The sequence below is a fragment of the Melopsittacus undulatus genome, chromosome 7, assembly GCF_012275295.1.
Source record: "Melopsittacus undulatus isolate bMelUnd1 chromosome 7, bMelUnd1.mat.Z, whole genome shotgun sequence".
NCBI classification, from domain to species: Eukaryota; Metazoa; Chordata; class Aves; order Psittaciformes; family Psittaculidae; genus Melopsittacus; species Melopsittacus undulatus.
This window is the reverse complement of record NC_047533.1, coordinates 36,853,378-36,877,526: the sequence shown is the minus strand read 5'-3', so window position 1 is coordinate 36,877,526 and position 24,149 is coordinate 36,853,378. Positions and strand designations below refer to the sequence as shown.

Sequence of the window (24,149 nt, the reverse complement as noted above, 5' to 3'; positions counted from 1 at the left end):
AAATCAACTTTTAGAGGAATAAAAGTGCATGCAAAAGGAGAGTTACTGTGGAATCTAGTTAAAATTCATTGTTTACATGAGTGGATAAAGGGCTAGAGAACCGTTAACAAATGGTTAGTATTGGAGCTTCTGATGCACCTGCAGAATTAGATGTGGAACTGAAAACCCAATCTGCTGTAACACACTGCACAAACCATCTACTGAAAAATATCCAGTTATAAAATCCCTTATCATGAAAAACATTACATTTGATAGTCAAGTAACAGAAATTGTTACTGTCTGTACTTTTAAGGTGCCTACATATGAATACAGAAACCCAAGTTATGCATTAATTTCTGTGTTGGAAGAACAGTAAGGCAGTACTCAAGGGCAGCAGAAAAATCAATCTGTGTTTCACATACCATATTGGAACAGTGGTGATTTCTGCTCTCTGATGAGTGAGCTTAATTCTCTGGCTAACGACTGCCTTCTTGTTTTGATCTAGAAGGATCACAACAAAACATCACTGCGAAAAAGAAAAAAGCATTTGTAACAAAGGGTAGCATACTCTAATAGCACACCTGCATTCACAGTTTTATTTCAGCAAACATAATTACTTTAGCCTCATATAGTTACTTCCTTTCAGGAAAAAAAAAGACATTTATTCTTTTAGGAATAAACGTATTTAGATTGAACCCAGATAACAGACTGGATATGCAGTGTTTATGTAACAAATAGTATTAGTTGAGACATTCTGAGTATGCCTCAGGAGGTGGACATCAGGAAATTCCATCTAATGTGCTACCCTCAAATGCAAGTTCCTTCAATTTTGTAAAGAGCTTGTGGGGTTTATGATGTCTATTCTTACTTCAAATGAAGCAGGGAAGGAAGCATTTGCCTTGTGTAAACATAGACCGAGTGCAAAAACCTATAAATACTGACTTCATAAGGCTGGAACTTCCAGTTGTGCATTAAGAAAGTCTTGAAAGAAGATGTATTTTAAAGAGCGGTTTAGACAATAACATAAAGCCTATGATAGCTGATTAGGTATCAGAGGGCATTAGAAGTTCACACTTAAGAACAAAATGAAGATATCGTGCCTTCCCTTAAGTGTCTCACAGAACAATACTCTTTGATTAGCGTTCCCGCCCACACAAAGGGCCGTCTAAGCTTAAAACTCCAGCTGGGCGGCACTGGAAGAGAACTAGGCTGCCTCACCCCAGTGACCTCTTCCAGTCGGGCGACAGCCACCACCCTCACCTAACCCCGCAGCCGCGGCCCGCCTGCCAGCGGAACCCTTCGGGGTGCGGTTTCCTTCTGTCAGTCTGGGCCTGAGCTCCCCAGGACCCGTAAGCGTTCCTCGCTTCCCCGCTATACCGGCTCAGCGCTCACCAGGGCGGAGGTGGGCCTGGCAAGGCAGCACCGCCCCCAAGCGAGCGGCGGATTTGAAGGGAAGAGGCGGGCGGTGCGGAGCGTAGTGCTTGGCGGTTCCTTGCGGCCATGGTGGAGGGCCCAGGCTGCGCGCTCAATGGCGAGAAGTTGAAGGCCCGGGTGCGGAGGGGCCAGGCGGTGCGGAGCGCGCGGGGAAGCGCTCTGGCAGCCGCGGCCGGAGCCGGCGGCGCGGTGAGGGACCGAGCAGGGGGTGAGGGAGAGGCGCCTCCCCTCAGGGGCAGCGCCAAGCCAGGCCGGGGTCGCAGAGCTTGGGCCCCTGGGTGTGCGCGGCGGTGAACGATGCCGGGTTTGTGGGAGAGGAGATGAGTCTGGGAGCAGGCAGTGGGTGGGGGTGAGAACGCGGGGCTGGAGCAGGATGGCTGGTGCGGCCGACATGGCTGCCCTTCCTGCTCCCCGGGTACCCTCTACTGTGGGGTCGTCCGTGGGTACCGTCTTTATTTGTATTTTAAATTATTAAATATTCTTGTCATCATCATAACAAACAGGGTCAGTTGTGTAAGAGGATGACTAAGCTGCACAAACACAGGGGCTTTTGAAAGTCACGAAGGAAAGGTTTTAGAATCACTGTCATTCACTTAGGATACATTTTAAATGTCATTTAGTGTCAGGAAACTTAGAAGGAAATTTATAGTAAGTCTTCACAAGTCTGAATGTCATGAGGTGGAGAAGGTACGTGCTGGGCTGCAAAGGGTTTACTTCTCTTTTTTAAGTAATTTTGGTTAGACCAACTGTTTAAATAAATGTGGTACCTGCTCTCAGTGCACAGTGTGTAATGTTGGCACACACTTAGGGATCCCATGACAGTGAAGATACTGCCTGCAGGTTTCATCAGGGACTGAACGGACCTACTGGGAACCTCAAGGTGCTCTTTGTCATGGGCACCTTTACAGGCTCAGCATTTGCAGGACCTGCAGAGTCCTGCACTTGGAATAGAGTATGTTATGCAGTGGCACAGGCCTGGCTGCTGATCAGGTGGAAAACAACTCCACATATAAAAGAGGCTCAGACCAGCTGAGACTTGCCCCTCCAAGGAAGACAGCCAGCCCTGTACTGGGCTGTGCTAATGATGTTGTAGCCAGCAGGCTGAGGACAGCCCTTACCTTTGCTGAGAACTTGCAAGGCTGCATTTGGATTACAGTGCCTTTGGAGTACAGTCCAACTCCCCGCTAGGAAAAAGGTAGTAACATGCTAGAGTGAGGCCCCTGGTATGATTAGCTGGCTGAAGCACATGGTGCTTAAGAAGCTGATAGAACTGGGTTTTACTGCTCTCTTCAGTTACCTACAAGGAGGATGCAGAGGAAACAGGGCCAAACTCTTGTCAGAGGTGCAGGTAGGGCTAGAGACAGCAGATACAAGTGACAATAGGAGAATTTCTGATTAAGTTGTGGTGGAAAAAGATTTCCTAATACAATAATCAGGTCTTGGGACAAGGGCCCAACAGAGTGCCTAGACTTTCCTAGAGCCACTCTGAAGCTGACCTAAGACTGCCTGACGTAAGACAGTCCTGCTTTGAGCCCCCAGTGCTTGGACAAGGTAATCAATAGTGGTCCCTTCTTATAATTTCAGTATTGTTTCCATCTCACATTTACCTCTTTCTTGTCCTTTTGTAGTGTCCCACCTCCTCTTCAACATCATCTGAGATTAGACTTTAAACTAGTAGGAAGAGAGAAATATCTCTGTCAGCTCAGCGATAGATTTTCTGTAATATGTATTGCACTATGTGTAACTCTGAAAGGATATTAGCATGGGTAGAAACTCCAACAGGAGGCATTTGGAGAAGGATGTAGGCCCGCAAATGGCAGAACTGATACTGACTAGTGTTTGTACCTGTCTAATTTACATCAGCTTTAAAGACTTGTAAATTCATTACTTGAAGGAAAAGGCATAACATTCCCTGATAAAAAGATGTATTGTTACAATTCAGAAGAGGAGGAGCAGAGTTGGGATAGTATGAGCAATCGTGACTTTGTTTCCTGGGTTAACAGTCTCACGGGTTTTGGTAGAGCTGCTCGAGGAGAAAAGGTCTAATGTTGTTCAAGTTGGAAAAATCAGCTATTTGGTGAATGTGTACTAATGCTAGAATCAAAGCAGTATAAATTCTGCTTTAATCTGTGTGTGTATTCATTTTTAGACTGCTGCAAGCAAGGAGGGAGCCTCTGGTCATGATTTCCTTGTTGGACATGTTTACAGGGGTGTGGAGACATTGGGAAAGGAATTTTTTATGTATTTTGATCAGAAAGCTTTGAGGTAAGAGGAGAGAAAAAGATTTCCCATGCGTTCAGACTATGTATTCATGGGTCATCTTGTTCTTGCTAAAGTCACTTTCAGAGATTTGAAAATTAGTGTTATCAAGAAACTTACCTGCAATCTTCTCTCTGTAATGCTGGAAATAATGGATATAGCCACTTACATTTTCGGGTAATCTACTACTTTATTCTTAGCCTAAAATTCATCATAACAGTTTCTGAAAAGGGCAGTTAATCCCTAAATGCTTTGTTTCAAGCAGGAAATTGCATTTTCTAAGAACAAAACTCTGAGAAGTGCATGAAGTAACAGTTACTCAATGTCTTCTGCTACAAACTTTGCTTGCAAGTCTTTTTAACTTTCCTTAAGAAATTTAGTCTTAAATTCTGTACTCAACATTTATCAGAGCAACTAAATCATTAATAAACTAATGTAGACAAAAAAAACCAAAACAAAACTGTCTTAGTGTTCAGTATGTATATATTTACGCTTGCTTTCTTGCTTGTTTTCTTTCAACAATATTAACATCTCCTTGGTTTGGAGCTGTGGTTTGAAATTTGGCATATGAATGGTTTTGATAACATAAGTGTACCTTAACTTTTTTGTGAAGCTGTTTCCTAGACAAATGGTAAAAACTGCCAAATCATTGTTTGCTTATGCTTTGCAGAGCTTATTTCGAGTTTGTTGGCATGTTTAGGATTTTGTTGTATGCTTTAAGCTCTTGGACATCTTGTATTAGCCACCAGGGTTGTACTTGGAATCATCTAGATTACTTTCTCTATTTCAGTATGCTTCTGTAATGCAAAGTCAGCTAGAAATAAATCTAACCAAATGCACAGTATAGTGGATTATGAAAAAAAAATCCCCTCTCATTCTTTATGGTAATTAGTACAGAATATGTAAGTAAGATTCTTATATTTAATAGCTAAGACTTCCATTTAAGGATTTTCTTTTACCCTTCTACTTGCAACATAATTCTAATCTTTCTAAATCTATTACATCTTTTTGTAGCTACAAAATAATCCTTATTTTCTGATATACTATGTATACAAGTAGGACAGTCTCTCTGTCTTACAGGTTTTTTGTGGCTTGAATGTACCTGGTGAATTTGTAATAAATAAAATGCATGAGACCATAGCCAAACTTGTCCTTTGCTCACGTATACTAGATCCTAGTAGGATATATCATAAAATGTAAGCCCTTTTAAAGCATTAGTGACCAGTAGAAGGAATGTTTGAAAGAGTCTGTTCCACTCCTTTGCCAACTGGGCATTTTCCAGTTTCTTTGTTATATTAATTTTTAATTGACCTGCAGGTTTTGCCTTGGTTGTAGGCAAAGAAAAGCAGAAAACAACATATGGCAGATGTTAATTACTTTATTTATGGCGTTATTGGAAGTAGCTTTGATATGATAAAAGTGTTGGCAATACAGGGACTGAAATCTTTTCTTTCATACCAGGTAACTTCTGCCTGATTTAACAGAAAATTCTCTGGTAAAGTAGCTTCATTTCCTTCAGCCTCCCTGGAGACTTAAGAACCTGTGTTAGAAGACCAGTATGTCAAGTGGAAAAAATTCTAAGTGTGATACACCAGAAAAGCATGTTACTTAATGATCAGTTTTGGCTTCTGTTTAGTGAATTTTGAAGACCACTGGAAAACTGCTATGTTTTGGAGTAGTTTTGACTTGGGGAGATTTTTCTGTGGGAATTGAGCATTATGTAAGCATGTAGTTTGTTGCTGTGTTACTCTTAATGGCTAGAATTAATGTACATACATACTGACTTGGTTAGGTAAGAACAGTTTATAACTTGAAACATACACTAGTGTTATGTTTGGAAATACTGTGAAGATAAAATACCTGTAAGAACTGTCTTTTCTCTCCAAGGATTCACTTTGGTATGAATGGTTCCATGTGCATTAATCCCAGTGGAAGCAGAGGCAGAAATGCAGCACTACCAGTTTTGGAGATACAGCTTACAGAGGATACTGTTTGTTTTTTCGAGGTGACAGTAGAGTATAGGTAAAGCAGAAACTAACCAAATTAAACACAGCTTGGTTTATTTGTGCGACATTCTTTCAAGAACATAGTGAAAAATCACACACAAATTTAGTGTTCAGATACCATCATAGACACAAAGAAACAAAGCTTTCTAAATATTGGTATGGTAATTTAATTTTGCTACTTTTGCATCAGAATTTACATACAGTTAAAGTATTTCTGTGCAATGGCATCAAGACTGCGAATAAGTCCGTTCTTGGATCTGAATGCTGAACCCCATTGCTCCTTTAATTTCCATGCAAGTCTCAATTCCTTAACAAGAATAAGGACCTTTGATGATTACTGGTTTCAGATTTTATGCTCTCAAGAGTGTGTGTTTATGTTTGCTTTCTTTTTGGAAGCAAATTGATATAATTGTTCTAATTTACATTAAGTGCACATTTTTGACCATCAGCATTGTACTTCTCACTGCTAATAAAAATAACAGCAAGCTTGATTTTAAAGCATTTGAGGCTCCTTGGGGAAAAGGAGCATGTAAATTAAAGTATCATACCCAGGACAATATGCATATTTAATATTACAAAAGAAAAGCTTTTGTAAGCCTGAGACTTCTTGTACTGTACTATTTTCAAGTGACTATGTAACCTGGTAGAGTTAAGGTTTAAGAAACTATTACCTTTTATTGTCTTGTAGTAACTATTGGACCATGTAACCATACAGTTAGTTATGTCTGATGGCCCAAATGCATAGTCTTTCAATGTTGGTAGTAGTTTTAAAAAAAGGATCTGGCAATTATTTTTTAAACTAATATGAACAAAATGATGGTGTTTTCTTGTATGTTGGATCAAATGCATTTTCCTTGCATGCATCACTTATCTGTTTCTGGGAGGGGTGGTAATGTACTTTCTGTACCTCTTCCTGTCACTGGTATTTGCAAGATTTCTGTTATCTGCATATAATGTTCTATTATACTTTCATGTGTTGTTTTTAAAATCATACTGCTATGTTAGCATATAATAAAAATAAATCTTAATGTGTTATTCTCTTCCAGAAATGCATCTGAGAGTGAGCAGAAAGTGAGAATGATGGAAAGCTTAGATGTCTGTTCTCCAAAATTTAGTTTCCTAAGAGCAGAAAGTGAGATTAAGCGGCACAAAACCCTCATGTTGTGTGATGTGTTACTGGATCAAGCAGTATTACCTGGAGTGGGAAACATAATAAAAAATGAAGCACTGTTTGACAGTGGTCTTCATCCAGCTGTTAAGGTGGGTGAAATGTCACAAGATTGGTTTTAATGACACCAAAGTATTGAGAATGTACATACTTATTTATATAACGTTTTGTCATCTTCTTACCTTGGTTTTATGATCTGTCATTTCTCAAGTTATTCTAAGACATTAAATTAACGTTTTATCATTATAACTGGAGACATTTGCAATGGCATTCCTTAGAAACTGTTGCTGCTACTCATGCTTCACAGAGTGGGCGTATTTTGTGGGGCTAAGCATTCTTTATTACATCTTGAAATCTCTCCTTAGCAGGGAATTAATTTAACCTTAAAATCCTGACTTTTTCTGGCATCCTGTTTTGCTATCATTAAATTGTCAGCCTATAAATAAAGTGAAAAGTGCTTTGGTTTTCTTTGTTCAGCTGCTAGCCAAAATAGTTTATGTGGTAGAGTTGATTGGTTTTGCTGCTGTTTCTTCCACTTCCTGTCTTACTAGCTGGCATAATTTACTTTTCTACCATTGTTTAACATTCTTTCTTGATTAAGATCCTCAAACATGTATCTCCAAAGTTTGGTTGAAAAGAAGCCCAATGGTTACGAAACAGATTGACATTACATAGTACATAAAGAAAAGCTGGTGAAGATAGTAACTGGAAAGCTTTATATACATAATATTTTGAAAGCTTTTTATAGGATCAGTCAGGATATTAATTGTATCTGCAATGGGAACAAAGGAAAGAAAAATGTGATTTCTTGACAAAAATTGGGTTGATATATCTCTCTAATTGTGATGCCTTTGCCTCAAGTATTTTTCCTGAAGATCTTTTGCAGAAAAGAGCCTCTGATGATAGACAGCTTGTATCATAATCCATGAGTAAATTAAGAGGCAACTAGGAGTTGTTAATTTCATGTGATTCCTGTCATCAGAAACTCTTAGGTCAATATAGACAAAGACAACTGAAACTTTTATTTAACATTTTGTGTCACAAAGCATGAGCTAAAGTATGTTGCTTGGTATTTATTTACACAGTGAGTTTGTATAGTATAGAATGTCAAAACATACACTTTTACTGAGATGATATATATCAATGTGAAGTCAAAGAATTACCACAACAGGAGGCAATGCAGTTCCACATAAGTTGATGGTGTTCGAGGTACCCCCACATTATAGGTCTTTCTGCTGTTGTCCTTTGGCATTCTAATATTCTAAAAATCGTTTTTGTCTGACTTACAGGTTTGCCAACTGACAGATGAGCATATACGTCATTTGGTGAAAATGACACGTGATTTTACCCTGCTTTTTTATAAGGTATTGGCACGTTTCTGAGAAACCTCCAAAACTTGACTCCAGCATGTTAGCTGTATGTGATCATCTAGTGAAAATAGTCATAAGATGCAACAGGACATGTGTTTCTGTAAATAGGAATGTTGGTTTGTGTGCTCTTTATTAATTGTGAATTGTCAAATGATGGAAAGGTAAGGGAGTCTAGGCTGTAAGAATGTGTATAGCTTGGCCCAGTTGCAGCAGAAGAGTTTGACAGATGCAGCCTAAGGGCCAGTTCAGTTTCACTGTGCATGTGCTGCAGTGCAGCTCTGAGCATGTCAGACTTGCTGTAGGTTAAGCGCACACTTGCTTGTAAGAGAATATAAAGGTCACTCTTCAAACCGGGAACTAGAGTTTGCCACTTGCAATGGCAAGTACATTTATTTGAATGAACAGATTGTAACTTTCAACAACTTTTTTTTTTTTTCTAACTGAAGCAATGTTTTTGGTTGCTAAAGTAAAATAAATTCCAGCTTCTCCCTACTGCCACAACTTCAGTAGGATTTAATTTCTTCCATCCTGGTTACTCTTTACTTTCCAAAATAGGAGGGAGAATTTGACAGAATTCTTGTATATTTTTCTTCTTTAAGCTGCGTGCAGAGAAATTAAAAGGAGCAATGAAATTCATGTCTGTTTATCTTGGTACTTATGAAAGGCAAGGAGCTAGTGCTGCTAAAAATTCTTTTTTGGTAGGCTAGAAGGAGGGCATCTGACTTCCCTAATACCATCTTTCAATCATAAAGGCTAAACACATAATTTAATAGTCTGCTTCAATGTCTGCTTTCCCCCAGCCCACTGAAGAGTAGTTTAGTCTATTGGCTAGGCAAATCTTTTCATTCTCCAGGCTTCACTGAAGTCTGGCAGTGAAGAGTGTGTCTGCAACAACTGTAGTACTAGGAAATTTTAATGTGTCAGCAGTTTTTTAGACTGACAATAAACAAACACATTAAACTTTCTGTAGCTCAGATTAGCCATTTTCAAAACTTTTATAATCTATATTTAGCAAGTATTCACCAGTCAAGTGCTTTTAAAAGATAGATAGTCATCACCCCCCCAAGTCTCTTTAAGATAAAAACAGTGAAAATAGGTTAATACAAGGGGTAGTGCTTGATCATTTTTTATAGACTATTGCAGAACATTTGTATAATCCTACTGTATTGTTTGTAATAACACCTTACAGATACAGAGCTGAGGAATCTTGTTTATGTAAAAAGCTGTTGCTTTTGTTTGATTTTTAAATAACTGGATGGGAGAAAAATACTAATAAGAAACTAACTGTAAACCTTGAGGAGAAAGCAAACTGCTTGTGAATATTAATGTTAATATATGTTAGTAATTCCTTCTGGTTGAATTACTAGATTGTACCCGTGAAAGCTTTCTCATTCAGTGAGACTTATTCAAAAGCACAGCAGAAGCAAATAGGCTGTGCTCAAAGACCCCTGTATCTGGGGAGAGCTCAAGGGTCATCGTGCATCATGGAGGTAGAGCCATTGAGCCCTGCCAGAGCTGGGCTGGTATTGCTGGGCCAGCTCTATCATTTGAACTTCAGCTGTAGTGCAGAAACTCATGCGGCTCTGCAGAGTTGTCTGCAACTAAAGTGGGCTTTTCTTGTTTGGTTTTGTTTTTATTGTTGTTTTTCTGCCAGTTTTAGCTGAGGTATGTTTATGCTGATGCCCTGTGAGTTTTGTCATGAAATGTACCTGCTTGTCAGCCCTCTGGAGGCTCTCTAGGTCACTGTGCCCTTTGGGCTTGTACTGTACTGAATTCAGTATGATTCTCTTCCATGATCAGGGGAGCTTTCTATAGTGCCAAGTGGCTTCTTATGAGCCAACTTGTCTGGTATGGCCAGGGCTAAGACTGAAGCTGATCAACTTTACTGGCTGCTACCCAACTTCTGCAGAAATACTGCAGAAATGCAGTATTCCTGAATTGTGTGTTTCTTCAGGTTTTGGGAAGGCTGCTCAACCCAGATTGTCGAATCAGGTCTGAGCTGGCTCTGTGGTGTGCTTTTGATTCTTTTTCAAACAAGGGAACGTGATGTTAGTTTTGTGGCTTATGTTTGGTTTAATTTTGTTTTCTGTGCTGCATTGGCGAGAGCTCATCAGCTCCTTAAGAACACTCCTGCAGGTGCCAGGTCAAAGATGGCTCCTGTTAAGTCAAGCTAGCTGGTTCAGCTGAACACAGGGAGTCCCTAGCATGTATTTGTTTTGTATTCTGTCTTTTAATCCATTATGTGGAGAATTCCTGTCAGTGTTATACCTGATTTAAAGTAAACTTCATAAAAGAATATGATAGCCATTGTGAATGTGCCTTAAATATCTTTATGAAGTCATTAAGCTGTCAGTTTACTTGTTTCTGTGTTGGTTTTGTTGTTGGTTTTTAATTTATTTATTTTTATTTTAGCTTCAGTTGAATTGTAGGAGGACTGACATCAAATTTATATTTGATCTCTAACTTGGGTTTTAAACACATTCTGTTTTAGTGCCGCAAAACGGGGTCTCCACTCTACAAACACTACAAAGTATACAAGCGCCGAGCCTGTGCTCAGTGCGATTGTAAGATCACTGTGTGTCGTTTAGGAGAGAATAACAGGATGACTTACTTCTGCACTGGATGTCAAAAGGCAGATCCTCAGCTCGTCAATCTAAGGTATGATGGTAAATATGTAGTACTTTTAACCATCAAATGCTTAAGCACCTCCAAGTGCATTTATCACTTCTCAAAGAGAATAGATCTTTGTGCACTTTATTTCCTTGACTTTATGAAAGAAAAATGTTTTGCCCACTGGCATTTAGAAATGGTTAAAAGCTTCAGTTCTTTAATACTTTTCATTTGAAAGGGCATATCTGTTATTAAATGGTTGCTATTTGAATGTAGGAATAAAAAAAACAATTCAGCGTACTCAGAATTACTTGCTGCTGCTGGAAAAACTGCCCCTTTTCTTGGTGTTATCAATATAATAGGCTTGGATGCATACGCACAACTGAGTTGAATGGTGTAAGGTGGGTTATTTCTTGTTTCTATTTCTTTTCATAGGATAGCCTCTTCAGTCGTCAAATATCTAGATAGCTGTGCATCTGTGGAATTTTGTTCTGGATGAGGGTAACTAAAACCTTAGTAAATTCAAAGTGCAGCAAATATTGTAGGACTTAGGACTTTTTAGGGTTTTTGTTTTCCTCTTTATTTTATTTGGAAAGCTTTTACTACAGGTGTGCCACAGGGACACTTTCAGTTCCACATAAGTTGTGCTAGCAGCAGATTTCTTTCATTTATTTTAGGAGCGCACAAAATGCATTTGATATCCCAAAGGATCAGAAGGTAAAAGCTCCAAAAGCACTTTATTCGGACTCTTATACTCAAGTGAATCTTGAAAATTTTCATCTGAGGTTTCAGAATCTTGCCTTTTTACACTGAGCTTTATCAATCTAATAAAAGCCATTGCTTTGCTTTGCAAGCTCTGTGCGTGTGTGTGTATTAGATAAAATTTACAGAAAGCACAAATCCCTCTCCCACCTCCAACCTACTTTGAAGATTCAGATGGCTGCAGGGATTTTGGTTAAAGCTTAAAAATCACCTTTGAGTATAGATCAATTGTAGGAAATGCCAGCATGGGAGATAAATATTTCACATGCTGATAACCCCAATGAGCAATGTTTTGCAGAAGGGTGGGAAGACAGCATTGTTCTGTTGAGTCAGATAACTAGAAAATGATGCAAGTTAAAAAAGATCTCTTTCTCTGTTCTAGAACAAGTAGTAGTTTGGGGTTTTGTTGTTTGTGGTGGTGGTGTTTCTTTGTTTTTTTTTAAACATAATTAAACAGTGATATACTTCATTGAAAAACTTAACAATGGTAGCTATAAAGTGAAAAGGTTGTTTCTTGTGCTGTTCTCATCGTAATGGTAAGCTCTTTGTGTTCTACTGCTCTGTCTTCTGTTATGCAGTAACTGTTACCAAATAAAAGAATGAGTAGCTCCAGTGGTTTATCTGCCATTTCAAGCTTTTCACGTTTGAAGGCTGAAAGGAACCTGTGTGATCAAACTGACTTGCTACAGATCATAAAGTGTAGAATTTAACCCAGTGGTTCTTGGATCAAATCAGGTAGCTTATGGTTTTTCTCAACTGAAAAAAAAATGAAGAAAATACTCATTATAAGCTTATACCTCATCAAATCCAAATGTACCTTGAGTCTTAAAAACACCACACACCACATATTTCATGTTCCAAAATGGGGAGAAGGGTGGCAGAATGACACTGTGGTCACACTGGAAGGATGACATGCTGAACATATTCAGTCTAGTAATACATTTTTGGTAGCTGAATAGAACATCTGATCTAATAATGTAAAAATACCCATTTTTCACACTTCCTGTTCAGCTGTTATCTAGCCACAGTATTTTGGTGAATCATACTGTAATGTCTGCTTTACCTTTTGACAGCATAGCATCTCCATTATGTCAGAAGTTCTCATTAACCTCTTTAGTTTCCCTGTTATGGAAGGTATGTTGTAAATAGTGGATATCCCTCACATTATCTTAGAAATGTAGGCTGTTAAGGGTCTAAGCTGTATCACAACAGTTCCAAAGTATGGCATTTGCATTATTAAGTGCTTAAATTCTTAGAATTAGAAAAAAGCCCCCTGAAAGTGCATAATGCCATAAAAACTTATCAACCATAGTATTTAAAAGCCTACATATATCTTACTTAACGGGTAAGTTCAAGTTATATTTACTGTGCTAACAGTATTTGGATACTATGACAAAATGCAGTGACTGTAAAATAGTAACTATGATTGTATATCAGTGTATCGCCATAGGAAGTATTATAATCAACAGGGAAATAATAAAATGTAATCTGTAGGAGTGTCTGGAATACAGATTTGGCTTACCAGTCACAGCTAGGACATTCCCAAGCTCTTTCTGATCAGGACCAAAAAAATCCACAAAACCACCACCACCACCAACAAAAAAAACATACTTTATTCTGAGCAGACTCCTACATATTAGAAGGTTTTCTAGCAAATGGTGATTCAGAAGAAAGACTTTTCTAGACTTTTTAACTTTTAAGGTTTTAAGTTCTGTTGGCTGTTACAATAAAAAAGTGGTCTAATGGGCACCATTTAAATCAGGGCAAAACAATTTGTTTGCTAGATTGTGTGACTTTCTGTAGTTTAGTTTCTGAACAGTTCTTTGTCCAATAATGCATTTGCTCATAAATGTACTGAAACAGTTCTTCCAACCCTAACCATTCTGTGATTTTAGGATTTAAATACTTGTATTTACTAAGCAGCATTGGGAAAGATTTGCCCTTGAGGTAAAGAAAAATAGCAAATCAAACTCTAACCGTGACATACGGTCCAGGCTATGATAGGCAGGCACAACACTGTGTATTACTTGTTCTCCAGCCCCGTGCCTCCCTGCACATAGTGGTATAAGACAATTTGTAGAAGAAATGTCACAAAAGACTAACATCGTTCTTTTGTTTTACAGCAAATTGCCAACTAGAAATAGCTTAATTGGCTGGGCATATGGCAGAGGGTTATGTTCTAATGAAGATGTAGCTTGGAAGTCTGAAGAGGAATGGACGTGCATGCGCTGTACCCTAATAAATAAGGCTTCTGCTGAAATTTGTGATGCCTGTTTAACTTCAAGGCCTGAAGGTATTGAAAGGTTGTCTGGAATTTATACTGAAAAAGGGGGGAGGATTTGGTTTTGATGCAATTTTTAGAACTGTATAAGTGTCTTATTGTGAATCTATTTAAGTAATTAACTTTAGCTAAGTTAAATTTGGATTTTGGGGAAATTTTACACAGATGATCATGGGAAACCTTTTTTTTTAAAGCCTAAAAGAGGCTTTTCTTCCCACTTTGTGTTGAGGTGGGATTTTGTAGAAAAGCCTCTGCAGTGATCTTTTTCATTTTCAGGGGCAAGGGGTGAGACAAAACTCCATTCTCTCAACTCTACTTAAATTCATTAGAAGATTGCAGCATATTGCAGAGAAATCCCCAGAGGCAGAAAAGCAATTATCATTCTCTCATGTGAACAGAAGCAGCATATTTTGGTACCTTTCCAAAAGGATGTCAGGTTTCTCAGGAGCTAGGTTTTTCCCTCCAAGTTCAGAGTAAGGATGGTTTGGGACTTCTTACCTAAATTTGTTGTTTCTCTCTTGCTGGAGCTTTTAATGCTGCTATCTAGATCTGGTGGGCAGAAGCAGCTATGAATGAGACCCCAACATGGGCGGAAAGATGGAATGAATAACATGCCGACTTCTCTCCAGATTTCTGTATTGAAATTCTGGATATTAAGAAAAGATGAGTGAGGTTATGGACAGACTTCCCACTGATACCTGTTTTCTCTGTAAAGAGGAGCTTTGTATTCTTTTGCGCTTTCTGTAGAAAAAAAAGTGAGTGAATCCTGTGGAGGGATTTAGAGGAAGTTATCTGCCTCAAGACTGTTGCTCCAAAACATATTTAATTGCTACATACGTTCCAAGAAACAAAGCCTAGAGGCGTGCATGTGTTTGGCTTTCAGGGATAAAGCTAATTCTATAACAGTTCCATACTGAAGCTTTTCTACCTGAAAACCTAATACTTATTTCACATTTAGTGGAGTATTCAGTAAGTGGCTGCATGCTACAATTTAGTTCTTAATTTTTCTATCTGTGGTACTACAAAACTGAAAGATAGTTGTAAACAATATACAGGCATTTTGTATCTGAGAAGAATTAGTGGGTGTATGTGGGCTTCAGGACCTAGTGTTAAAAGTTTACTACATTCAACTGTGACTGAAAGTATAGATGCTGAAATCAGAATTGAAGGTAATATTGATCTTTAATTGAGCCATACTTTCCAAAGTGCCTCCAAATTCCCAGTTACTGAAGAAGTGACTTTATGGTACTAATTTTGGTTCTTACAAGTTCTAGTGTTTTGTTTTTTTGTTTTTTGTGTTTTTTTTAATTACTGCTTCATTCTAGTTACTGATTTTATGAATGTAGTGTGTGAAACTCTTACCTTACACTAGCTGAAGTCCATTTCTTTAGGCCAGGAATCAAAAAATATGTCTCCATGCCTTACGTGACAGTTGTTGCCAGCAGAGGATAATCTTACATAATTCTCCTGCAAAATCAGTGCCAGAAACCTGAAAGTTTTAATCTGTCCACAGACTCAGATTTACCAACTAACATTTATCCTGGAATTAATAGTGTCAGCTGGACCTTAAAATACATAATGTCATGCATACAAATACTTTATTTTAAGCTTTGTAACAAAATCCTGTTCCTTCTCTGGTACTTCTTAAGTTTCACTTGTGTAGCTATGTGCCAATGCTGCAGAGATGCCTGGAATTTGAACATCTGTTAGACTTGGTGGAATACTGTTATGAAATTTCTTTTTTTTTTTTTTTAAGTAACTTATTTTTGCATCATAGGAGAGGTATTTGAGGTTGGTTTCTAACGCTTTTATTTACCTCTCCTCAAACTTTAGGATTCCTTGCCTTCTTACTTTGTTGATTTTTTTTTTTTTGTCTTTTATGTTATTTCTAAATTAACTACTGTCAATAGAAAAGGATGAGTTTTTAAGGACAGAATACTTGGTACATAGAGTTAGCTACTGGCCTTAGAGCTAAAATCAGTTTCTAGACAAAAATATTTACCATTACATCTCAATTTTCTTTTTCCTTTGCTAAGAACAAGGCCAAGCTCCTGTTTTTCCTTAAGCACATCTGAATGCACTGGAACCAGTATGTTCCACTGTGCAGCAGTGGCAAAACAGGAGCCTGGAAATAAGCGTTTAAAGTAAACTGTAAGGATTCCTATTTGTTTCTGACTGAGAATGACTTTAGAGAAAGCATGCCCTTGTGTATGCCTTACTTACCCATTTTTCTTCTGCTTCATTCCCTCTTCCTTATATGGACAGAAGATGTAGGAGTGAGACACTTGCTGGAGATGGTAGAAAAGAAACGACTCTGCTCTTGAACACTATGATTTCACAGTACTTTACAAAGGCTGCACATAGGGACCCCGTAAAACTTTATCTTTTCACCCTTTTCTTAGGAAAGATAACCTACAGACTCCTTATTTATTGAACTGGGACTAATAAATTCTGACCACTCTTTTGGAATGATTATTGCCCACTAGATAGGCCTCTCATTCTGTGAAGAAATATACTGTTCACGTCAGAAAATAAATGCAAAGTAAATTTCTGAACTGCTTGCTTCTAAAGCCTCAAAGCCTCTTAGAGTAATGGATCAGTTAAGTTTGGATGTTTGCAATGTTTGGAAAGGGTATGAGCTCTGAAAGCACTAGAAACCCCAACAAATTAATCCTTTTTGTTCCTTTTTGTGTCAACAGTAAAACAATACTTTAGGTAATGTATTGCTGCTAGGAGATACCATGCCCTGCCATCTTCCAGTGCTAGGGTTATAAAAGATTATTTTGGAAAATTTAAATATTTTAGTACCTGTAATTAGGTCAAATGCAACTTTGTATGGTTAATTCTCCAACAGCTTTACTATTCACATCTAATATTATTTGAACAATGGTAATGTTATCTTGAAACACATGCTGTATGTGACTCCAAAAGTGTATGAGCTTTTGTTATTGTAAGAAATTTGGTACTATGTCCAATCTGTGACAGGTTTTGACATCTTTCTATGGTAAATTTACTCTTTCACTCTCTGTATGATGACTTATGACTACAGATCAGAAATAGGATATATCGCTATACAGATGAATTATAACGAATAACTTCTTTTCCCTTAGTTCCAAAGACAGAGAATGTTGAAGATTCTGCAGCCTTTAACAGAAACTTAGTGAAGTACCCATGTAACAACTTCAGAAAACCCAGCACAGAAATAAAGATCAATAGGAAAGCTGCATTTGGAACTACAACTCTTGTCTTAACAGCTCTTGGTAACAAAGACGATTTGGGAAATGATACCCAAATATCCGATGGACACTCTCAGTGTGTTGCTTCAAAAAGTAATTGTAGACACATACAAAACAGTGTCTGCCAGTCATGGGAAAGCACAACCAAGCCTTGCCCAACACCTGTAACTGCTATGGCTTTATCCTCCCGTCAGCAGCCTCTCTCTTTCACACATGTACAGAAGAAACAGAAAACTGATCATATACTCTCAGTTCACCAATATAATAAAGCAGTAAGGTATGTATTTTGAAATGTATACAAGTCTTTTTATAATTCCAAAGATCAACTTTATCACTGAAGATTATTGTAATACTGTGCTTTTGCGTTCAGACACTGTTATCTTTGGATTTCTGCCAGAGGTAGATTATTCTTGGAAAACTAAAATTAGAGTCAGATTTTGAAAGCACTGAATGACTTAGGCTGTCATTAGAAAAGTCCTGATTTTGTCACCTGGCCAGTACTGCTCTTAACTAAACAACTGTTCATAGTTCAACTATTCCTATGGGATAGGGCAATACAGCTCTAATAGATAAAGTTCTACCTAAAGGGTTGTCTCAGCACTATAGTTGCTATTACTATAGATCATTGAAATCATCATGAAAGATGACAAAAGGAAGGTAGCTGAATTAATATATTCCAATTAAAGTCATATGTCAACTAGCAGTTCTCAAAATTCTTCCCATGGTATGAAACTATTCAGCTACCTTAATGAACCTCCCATCACTATTTTCTCTTAACTTTCCTTCCCATTCTATATATAACTACTTCAATGCTCTACCTATCATGAATTTGTATTTACACAGCCCTATTCAGACACATTCATTGCCTTGTTAAGAGAAGCGTGAGAATCTATTAGGGTTGTCAGAAAGTTGGGCAGACATACACAACAGCAATGGGACTGCAAGATAGATGTCACTTAGTGGTACATTATTCAGAGTGACTGTGAAATATTAACAATATGCTACAAACTTCTTGGTGATGTGTCTGTTCCGAAATACAGAAATTATTCCTTGCATTGTTGAAGCATCAGTTTTGAAACGGGATCCCAGTGGCTAGCCAGGTTAGGCTGTGTGAATATACTTTCTCCTTGCTGTTGCAGTAGACACTTACAGAGAACTGAGGAGGTGGGCAGGGTAACTGAGAAGACAGAGGAGTGCAAAAAAGAGAGACTGTATCAGTGATGGTAACAAAGTAGTTAAAGCAACTCATCAACATTAAAAAAAACCCCACAAAATACAAACAAAAAACTAAACAGAAAATGACAAAAATTAAGAAAACGCATGCCAAAGCCAAACACTTGTAACAAAACTCAATACAAAGTCCTGAGTTTTTTTCTTTTGTTTCAATGAGGTGTTGGAAGAAAACTACTGATGTCTGCAGGACTGCAATCTGCCAGACATAAAAGAACATGAAATTCCTAAACTGATAACCAGAATAAATTATTTATCCCTCTCACCCTCCAGGCCTTTCTGCTATATACACACATTGGAAAGATACATGTCAGACAATTAATCTTTTTCATGTAACTGGTTTTTTTTTTCATGCTACTGTTTTTAAATAAAGCCTTGTTTATTGCAGTCAGATAATCTCTGACTATCTCAATTATGAGGAAGAAAGAAAGAAACTTTATCCCATTTAAAGAACACCCTTCCACCCTGCCTCAGGTGGAGTACTTCTTGTCTGAATATGATTTGGAGCATTACTGTAATATTTTAGTAAGAAGAGGGGGAGTCTTTTCTGGGAAGCATACAAATACCTGGAGTAGCTACTTTGTATTGGTCTTTTTCCCCTCTGACAGTAGGATACTCTTTTAGAATATGTCAGAATTTGGATTGGACAGTATAATAGCTGTAGTAATATTTATTTTGTTTTGCATATTACTTTAAAATTATTCAAAACAAGGGCTAATGCTGGGGAAAACTGGTGTAATACCTGCAAGAAAAGCACACAGTCTTGTCTTCAGTACTAGCAATCATTCAGCTTTAAAGGTGCAATAAAGTGCATTAGAGAAGTAAGTTGCCTGGCTGTCATTGTGTGCAAAAGAACACTGAGTGAACTATTGTAATGGTAAGAAAGGTTTCTTTGGCTGGTAATACCTTTAACATTATGCAGGTGTCATTTTGTAACCTATCATTACAGCATACCTCAAGCTAATCTGACAGATGATATTTGTATGTTAAGTGCAGGCCATCCTCGCTGCAGCAAACACAGACGGCTCTGCAGCCTCAGAGTTGTGAGAAAGAATGGAGAAAACAAGGGCAGGCAGTTTTATACCTGTTCTCTACCCAGGGAAACTCAGTGTGATTACTTTCAGGTATGTATAAGACTGCAGGGCCTGTTTTCTAATAGGCACTTATTCTGCACCCTTCTTGCTCCGGTGATCTGTATTTGTGGACAGATATGATCCATTTAAAGTCTGAGGTAGTTTTAAATATTTTTGCACACTGAATTGAAGCTAAAAGCATCATAGCAGTTACAAATTTATAGTTTTAGTTATTTCTCTTATTGCTAAGAAGGCCCCTGCTTGTTCAAATGTTGATTTGCTTCCAAGTGATGTAAAATAGATGCATAGCAGAAATGTTGAAGGGAGTTGTACAAGTTGTTCAGATCATCTTCTTGCTTGAAGAATGACTATGGCAAACTCTAGATATGGAAATCAGACACATCTCTGTCTAGCCAAAATCTTCAATCTCCACGGATGAAGATACTGTAATCTGCCTGGGCAACTGCTCCCACTGCTGCACTAATACCTAACCTGACCTTCCTAGCTGCAACTGGTGGCCATTGCTGCTTGCTGTGAAGGTATGTGACTGAGAAGAATTTGACTCAGTCACCTCCCACCAGATGAACTCCAGACAGTAATGACTGTTGTGCCTTTATTTGAAGAAAACTGTGTGTTAGCATCATTTACAGTTAAACTAGTTAGTGTGTGCAGTTGCAGTTGAGAGAAAAACCTAAAATCAATGATCACGAAAGAGATGAAACTACTTTAACTACTAGGAGGAGTTTCCTTTAGGGCCTTGCCCCATAGAACTGTTTCTATTGCGAATTTTAAAATAAGGAATTCATAGCCACCATATATGCCAAAACTGTGCCTAAACCTGTTTCTTTTGGCAGTGGGCTGACTTGGATTTTCCGTTTTGTAACCATGGCAAGCGATCTGTTATGAAGACTGTCTTGAAGATTGGTCCCAATAATGGAAAGAACTTCTTTGTGTGCCCTCTTGGGAAGGAAAAACAGTGTGGTTTTTTTCAATGGGCAGAAAATGGGCCAGGTTTGCAACTTATTCCTTGATATCAATAGTTAGCTCCTCCTCAGGATGTCTTAAGTGCATACAACTTGGCTGGTCATTTTTCCATTTGCTGCTTCATTAGAAAAACATCTCCAACAGCACAAAGAACTGCAGGTCTGGAGAGAGTCATTTTACATAGTCCTGTAAAAGTTAAACGCTGCTTGTGTGCTGCATACTATTTTGCAATAATCATCTAGCTTGTAGTATATTGTGACATACTGTTGTATTTCTAATTAAAAATTGAACTGTTTCCTTTTTTCATGTACATGTCATTGAAGTTTGTCAGCACTCTGTACTTTCAAGCACGTGATTTATAGAATCAATAACTTTAAATTAGTATTTTAAAGTGGCAGATTTTTCCATAAGTGTAAACATAATAAAATAATAAAAGTTAATATAAAGAAAATACACTTGTTTAAATACTTTATGCTTTGTTTACTCAGAGCTTAAAATGAAACAGCAATGGACTGTACACTTCAAATGTTAGCATAGTTGAATGTGTGACCTTGATTAGGTTTGGAAAACAAAGACAAAAACTGCCTTAAAATTAGTAACATGACTCTGCAGCTTTCCTAATTACATATTTTAAAGCCAGGTCTTAACAATTTATTCTAGTTGCTACTGAACTTTTTTCCCTTAATCCACCTGTAATACACAATAAAATCATACCTCCTTGTAAATATTTCAGAATTAATTGTGCCATTTCTGAGAGGTAACTGCCTTTTATTATTTTGAGGGGAAAGACTACTTAATTTTCTGGAGAAACTTGTGGAAGTTCAATCCAATTAAATCTTCCATGCCATGGTACAAGTGAAACTGATTTCTTGTCCTAACCAACACAAATCTGGAGGCTTTTTTCTTCCTCTTTTCAGTAGCCTTTGATACCTCTGAAATCTTTTAAAACTTTCCTTATGTGAAGGAAATCTGTTCTAATCAGATTGTAGAAACCATAATCCTTATGTTACTCAATGGCCTCTTTCCAAAGACTATATATATCTTTCATGAAGCCTATTATTTATAGTGGGGTACAGAACTCCACCTGAGAACAAAACAAGCTACTTCAGAAGGTGAAGACTGCCTTTCCATTGCCATCTTTTTGTTTGATGTTACAATGTGGTGTCACTGCTAGCTTGTGCTTATATGTCTAAATCTTTAAAACTTCTATCTAACCAGTTCCTCACTTGTATTTGTACAATTGATTACTGTGATAGTGTTTGATTATTTTTAACTTGTACATGCTTTTGGATGTTTTGTACAGCAATAAATCTTCAACAGTTCAGCTAAACATGAAAAATAAAACAGAATTATCAACCATTTTTCATCACTTGCCTGACACAGATGTTAAGATCTCACTGAAACTGGAAATTAAGTAACTTTTTCAGTTTGACACTTAAAAAATTAACAGTTGGGCTGTTGTCTTTTTTTATCCTAACAGCCGGACAAGATGTGAATATCCATTTACGTACAGCACATACAAGTTTTAAAGGATTAACTGCTTTTATTAGATATGGCAATCACTTTCCTTTTTCTATTCTTACATTTCTATAACAGGTGGTATGGTTTTTAAAAAGAAGTGCATAAGCAGTGTAAAAGTCAACTGGGACAGTGGAGCAGTGATGTATAAATCGCATTTACCCTCTGAGGATGCAAAATCTGAATACTTCATTGAAATGAGCAATATGTCCTGCTTAAACTAAGGAAAAGTGTTTAAAATACAATAATTGGTAAAATGAATATGTCATTTTTCCCAAAGTTTGTATACATTAAAAGCATTAGAAATAACTTACATTGAACACAAAACTATTACAATAGCAGAAGTTTCACCTCAAATAGAAGTTGTGTTTTAAAAAATTACTTTCTCTATTGCCTCATTTCTGCTACTTTCAGCCTAGCTACAAATATTAGTATGCAAAAACTTGTATTTACTGTCTCAATTGTAATGTCATAGGCTAGCATAGGCTCTATCCACTTGAAGAAACCAGAGCTGGCTGCAGATACGTACTATTTACCAGTGAGGTTGCAAATTAGAGATTTTTATAGTCTCTGATTGTGCATGAAGTTGCAATAATACAGGTTAAGAATTACAAACATCTAAATCTCTCCTAAGATATTGCAGAATGGTTGCATCCCTGAATGGTATCACTATTTTGGACAAAGGATTGTTTCAGGAAATAGATACTTAGCTTATAAATTCAGGAAAGAGACGTCATCTAGCAGATAAAATGTAAAATGTTTGAGAGCAATTCTGAAATGTGTAGAAATAAATGTAAGAAGTTAAAACAGAATAAGGCAGGAGCCCCAGGGCAAGGCATGGCTGTTAAAGAAGTGCAACATGAAAGTTTTGATTGTGCAGAAATGTTTATTTCTTAAAACTTTACATGTAGAAATTAGATTACTGCCTAACACTCAAAACATCTGGGACTAGTACCTCTTCCCTAAACCTTGTGAAAGTAGGGTATGTTAGTATCAATGGGAACTGCTCTCTCACATTGCTGAGGTTATTATGCTACACATTAAATATCATTATAAATTATTAAATTCTAATCTCATGTCTTCTCTATAAATACCATTCATTTAGGCTATGAACTGCAAAAGTTTATAGAGTGTGTTTCCTTGGGTGTCTGTTTTGAAGAGGTGGCATATTTATGGTGAGGAAAGGCAGAAATGGAAATAACTGAGTGTAAGGATACCTTGAGCTTATCACAGAGAACTAGCATGTGGAGGAAACTGATATTTACCCTCCAGAAACAGTGAATTCTGATTCACCAGCTGCCTCTGCAAAACTTACTGCTTTTGCAACACCTGCTTCTTTATTTCTCTTCTTCTTACAGAGGCCAGCACTATGTAACTTGTTTAACAAGCTGTGGCTGATAGCTGATCATAAAAGGTTTTGATAAAAAAGAAAAAACATCTAGCAAGAAAATTTATCTTGGAACACATCCCCCTCTCAACCTTTCAGAAAGAATCTACAGCCAAGGGTGCAAAACTGCAGACAATTTGTGAAAGAATGTCCTGTGTTTGCTCATGGTAAAAGTCCTGATTTTCAGTTTCTGTCCTAATAGTTATAAATGCATTTATTTTTTCACATTGATTCATCTATTACAGTGCAAGTGATGGAACATACATTTCAAATTCATATTTGGCTTACACATTTTAATGGCATGTATTGCATGCTATCAACTGTGAAGGCTAAAAGAATAACAACGCCTAAGATTATGGAATCACAGAATGGTTAGTGTTGGAAGAGACCTTAAAGATCATCTAAGTTCCAAGCCCTCTGCCATGGGCAAGGACACCTTCAACTGCATCAGGTTGCTCAAAGTGCCATCCAGCCTGGCCTTGCCTTGAACATTTCCAGGGATGGGGCAGCCACAGGGAAAAATTTCTTTCTAATATCCAGCATAAATCACCCTTCTCTCTGTTTAAAGCCATTCTCCCCTGTCCTGTCACTATATGCCCTTGTAAAAAGCCCCTCTTCAGGTTTCTTGTAGGCTTCCCTAAAGGGAAGCTGCTCTAAGTTCTCCCAGAGCCTTTTTTTCCCCAGGCTCTCTAAGCCTGTCTTCAAGTTAAGAGAGGGATATGTCTATCCTAACCATTTTTTGTCATTTATATTCCTTATGAAAACCAATGTAAGTGGCTTTATTAAAAAATACAGCCCTTTTTAAAGGCCTTAGGGTTCTGCTGTAGCCTTGTTACTTAACCTGTACCCATC

At 37.6% G+C, this 24,149-nt stretch overlaps 1 protein-coding gene across 2 annotated transcripts; it reads left to right on the top strand.

Moving 5' to 3' along the window:
* Positions 1–1,479: 1,479 nt before the first annotated feature.
* NEIL3 (nei like DNA glycosylase 3) lies at positions 1,480–21,574 on the top strand. Of its 2 annotated transcripts, XM_031045808.2 has the most exons (11): positions 1,480–1,602; positions 3,563–3,678; positions 5,560–5,694; positions 6,725–6,938; positions 8,136–8,210; positions 10,708–10,874; positions 13,712–13,881; positions 16,980–17,382; positions 19,327–19,459; positions 20,263–20,419; positions 21,174–21,574. In XM_031045808.2, the coding sequence occupies exons 1-11, from the start codon at positions 1,480–1,482 to the stop codon at positions 21,224–21,226; spliced, it is 1,746 nt and encodes a 581-aa protein (XP_030901668.1). In that variant the 3' UTR covers positions 21,227–21,574. The 2 variants fall into 2 exon arrangements, with proteins under 2 accessions (XP_030901668.1, XP_030901670.1); XM_031045810.1 differs by lacking the exon at positions 21,174–21,574 and having other exon boundaries at positions 20,263–20,797.
* The last annotated feature ends 2,575 nt before the right edge of the window (positions 21,575–24,149 follow it).